This window comes from Lotus japonicus, chromosome 2 (genome assembly GCF_012489685.1).
Source record: "Lotus japonicus ecotype B-129 chromosome 2, LjGifu_v1.2".
NCBI classification, from domain to species: Eukaryota; Viridiplantae; Streptophyta; class Magnoliopsida; order Fabales; family Fabaceae; genus Lotus; species Lotus japonicus.
The window spans coordinates 79,111,839-79,115,697 of NC_080042.1; the positions used below are offsets into that span (position 1 = coordinate 79,111,839).

Consider the following 3,859-nt stretch of genomic DNA (forward strand, 5'->3'; position numbering starts at 1 on the left):
AAGGTTTCATGCAATCCCTAGCTCTTGCTTCAAGACCAAAACTACCCCGAATTCGAAATTTGCGTAGTAACAAAAATACATCAAATTGTTTCAGACTATTTCTGCCAACTTCCTCCTCCGCTAGCCAGGAAAAGCGATTCAAATTCCACTTTATGCGGTTGGGAATTGGCAGTATTGGTTTTCTTTATTTTAGAACAGTTTCACAGTCACATGAATAACAAGTACGAGACATCTCTACAAGCTTCCTGCCACTGCTATTAGGGGTGGCAAAGCTCCAGATGAACATCGCAATATTTGTCAAATTCTCTGCATTAAATATCCACACTTTCAATTACTCTCTACGAATTCAATACTCTCATTATATCAACAACTGACAGATTTAGGAATTCCACATAAATAGAGCACAAGAATTTCATTTCCTTTTTTGCTATGTCTTTACTATTCCATTACTATTTACTATGTTCAGTGTGCTTGCTATATGCAGCTTAGTTGCTAATCTTTTCTTTCATGCACCTTGAGAATCTAAACAGAAAATCTTATATGGATGTCTAAGTCCTTGATTGAGTTCATACCAGTATCTCTTTCAATTTTCATTAGTCCAAACCCAACAATAACTTCTCTACATAGCTTCTGAACTTAGATAGATACTACAATGTCCTCACAAATACTTGTTAATATTAAAGATCAGATATAAAGAGACCTATGGTACTTGCTTGGAGGCATAACAACAAAATACCATATAGCCAACAAATATGAAGTTAAAATCTAACACATGAAATAACCATAACTGAAAGCAAAACAAGTTCATTCAATTTGAAGCAATGAAAGCAACATTATTCCTATATTTGTCTGAAGAACCACACTCTGTATACTACAAGATGTATTAAACAAAAACAGTAAGGCAACAATGGTAGGGCGAGACATTTTCCTTGTGCCCTTAAATTGGATATCAAAATTCTGTCTATCTGGAAATTTCCAAAAAAAATGCTATGTCATTGATTCTTTTGCTCACCACTGTCCTCAACCGCTGCACTCTTCAATGCTTTCAACTTTCTGTACCCTATATCAGTTCCAAATATCCTAATATGAAAACAACAAGCCACATTATTGTCAGTATTACTAAGGGAACATCTTCATCCTCTAAATGCTTCAGATTTTAACCAAAATATGCATTTATCAAAACATGGCCAATACATACCGGTCCATGTAAGTGAAAGTTGATGAGTAGTTTCCAGACTTGGTGTACAGCAAACGGTGATGATAGTCATGGAAATCAGCCCTGAAAGTGAGGGTGAAAATGTTAACAAGAAGCACTATAATGGTTAAACAAAATGGCTGGTCAAGAAGGAGAAGGAACTTGACAGTTAACACTCACCCCCCATACAATGGGAAGAAGTTTGAAGGACTCCAAGGAAAATGGTAACCGCAATGTGCCTCGACAGTCTCCAAGACTCTCAGAACCATCCATAACCAGAGAGTTACCAAGTGGGGCCCAGTGATAGCAGGACCAACAATGGTAGCAAATCCAAGGAATAGTATCTCAGCAGGATGAGCATATTCAGAAGTAAGTCCAAACGGTGTAGCATACCTTCACAATAATGGCAAACACAACCCTTTAGAGCTCTGAACAAAACCTTAAGAAGTATAAATGACAATCAACCCCATAATACATATAAATCTTACTCATGGTGAACACTGTGTACATGTTGGTATAACCATTTTGTGTGCAATATCCTGTGTCCCCAGTAGAATATAAAATCCTCCAAGATGAAGTAGAAAATTATTTGGGTTAAAACTACTTTCCTGCAACATCAAAATTAAAATCTTATCACGTAAGCTTAATGGAATACATATTAGAAATGTTAACATAAATAGCTCCTATCTTGCTCAAATGTCCAGAATTAATGACATTGCTCCATTTAACTAGAACATACCAGGATGGCAATGGAAGACTACTGCTCATACCCATGTATTTGAACACAGGGTATGAAAAAATCATAACTGGTAGATTGACACCAAAATGGTACAGCATTAAGCGAATAATGCATTTCTCCTGAGCTTCCGCAGTATTACTTTTCCCCTGCGTAAGAAAGCATTAGTGAAAGCAGTAAATCTTAACATACTGAGCAGACTAGGTTTCAAATGAAGGAAATGAACCAAGAGAAAGAGGACAAGTAAGCAGCATGCTAGCCGAATCACATTGGAATCTATGGGAAAATTTTATTACATAACAATGCGAGATAGTTAACCGTTTTTGGAAGTAAATAATTCGGCTTAACTCCTCTCAAGTGAGGAATTCACTTCAGAGACCAAGTGAAAAACTTTAGTCATTTACTAGAAAATCTTGCATATTAGATTTTCCAATCAATAGATACTACTCGTTTTTCCCTCTAATGTGAATCTTAACTTTACAAACATTAAGTTTGTTAACTCGTTAAACATCTATGTTCAGCAAAAAGATTTCGTCAAACCAGAAGCTGCTTAGAGTAGCTTCTCAGTTATGGAATCGATTCCTAGCCATGTACACACCAATCCTGGATTATATAGTGCACATAAAAATAAGAAATTTATTATTTGGTCCCCGCATTTCAGTCTATGCGATATTCAATTACGGCACAACATAGCCATGTGAGTTTAAGGGATTACTTGAAATCCTACTATTCTGTACACAGTGACAAGAAAGAAAAAGACATAAAAAATGATAAGCCTTAAGTTTGGCCAAGACAATCAAACACCAAAACACGTTCTTTGAAATCTTTGGCATGCAGAACATATGGACAAGGAAGAGGAAACGTAGGGGAAATCTCTACCATAGAAAAAAATTGATATGGGCCAAGTCAAAATTTTCTCTTTTCATTTCAATTCAACTCATCTAATCTATCTCTTTCACCCTAATGTGGAGTCTACTCAATTCTAGTCATCACATCAATTTTCCATGTTCTTTCTTTCTACTTTTTCATTCAATCAAATAACTGGGAACATGCCTAATGGCTAATTCTACAATGTCAATTGTGAAAACAAAACTACAACATTGGAACATCAAAAAAATTGAAAGGTTGAAGAATTCATAAAGTTGCATGAAGCAAAATTAACCTGAATCTTGAACTTGCTGAAGCACCCTACTCTCTCAAGCCATAGGAAAGGAAGTCCAGACAAGAAGAACACGGTTTCATGCAGAAAGAAACTCCCCAAACACGCTAGTTGAAAATCGGTGAAATGCGTGATCAAATACTGCAATGCAAAATGCAAATCAATCACAAAAAATGAAGATCAAATCTATGTGATTGATTGATTCTACTGAATTGAATTAGAATAAGCACATTGTGAAATCAAAGATGAGTTGAAATTTGAGGAAGATAATGAACCTGCCAACCAGATTCGATGAAGGAAGAAGAAGCCATAGGTGATGGAACTCTGAGACTGAGAGGGAATGGAGTGAAGTGAAATGGGTGTGACAAATTTCAATTGAATTGAGACAGTGGTGGAATATATATATAATAAAAATTAAAAAAATAATATTAATTCACTGAAAAGTGGAGGCTTTCATTGCTGACTAGAGGTTGTCAAATCATCCACGTCGTCATCACAAAGCTTACTGGAAGATATTTTCTTAAAAAAAATTAATTCTTTTGTAAATAAAAAGGATTTTAAAAATAAACTTTAATTAGTTTTGAGTAATTTTCTTTGTGTGTCTTTTAGCTTAAATATAGTCACTAGGTTACGTGATTGATGAAAAAGTGTGACTCTCTTTTTGACTAAATTAATGGTAATCCTTAATGACAAGTTTATAGTAACTTCTAAATAATACCTTTCTTTTTGACTATTATGCGTTTCAAAAAATGGTCTTCTTCTAGCGAGT

The 3,859-nt window shown here is 35.1% G+C and overlaps 1 protein-coding gene across 1 annotated transcript; it reads right to left on the bottom strand.

Moving 5' to 3' along the window:
* Positions 1-788: 788 nt before the first annotated feature.
* Positions 789-3,481, bottom strand: LOC130739962 (methylsterol monooxygenase 2-2-like). Its single transcript, XM_057592437.1, has 7 exons — positions 3,366-3,481; positions 3,094-3,231; positions 1,935-2,080; positions 1,684-1,803; positions 1,376-1,588; positions 1,199-1,279; positions 789-1,080 (listed from the first exon to the last, which is right to left on the bottom strand). The coding sequence occupies exons 1-7, from the start codon at positions 3,399-3,401 to the stop codon at positions 993-995; spliced, it is 822 nt and encodes a 273-aa protein (XP_057448420.1). The 5' UTR covers positions 3,402-3,481; the 3' UTR covers positions 789-992.
* Between the last annotated feature and the right edge of the window lie 378 nt (positions 3,482-3,859).

Excerpts from the sequence above, each read along its gene's own strand:
- LOC130739962 (XM_057592437.1), bottom strand. The coding sequence starts at position 3,401 with ATGGCTTCTTCTTCCTTCATCGAATCTGGTTGGCAG. Across the intron at positions 2,081-3,093 it reads TCAGCAAGTTCAAGATTCAG|GGGAAAAGTAATACTGCGGA; the intron begins GTTAATTTTGCT and ends TTTCTTACGCAG. Across the intron at positions 1,804-1,934 it reads AGTCTTCCATTGCCATCCTG|GAAAGTAGTTTTAACCCAAA; the intron begins GTATGTTCTAGT and ends TTGATGTTGCAG.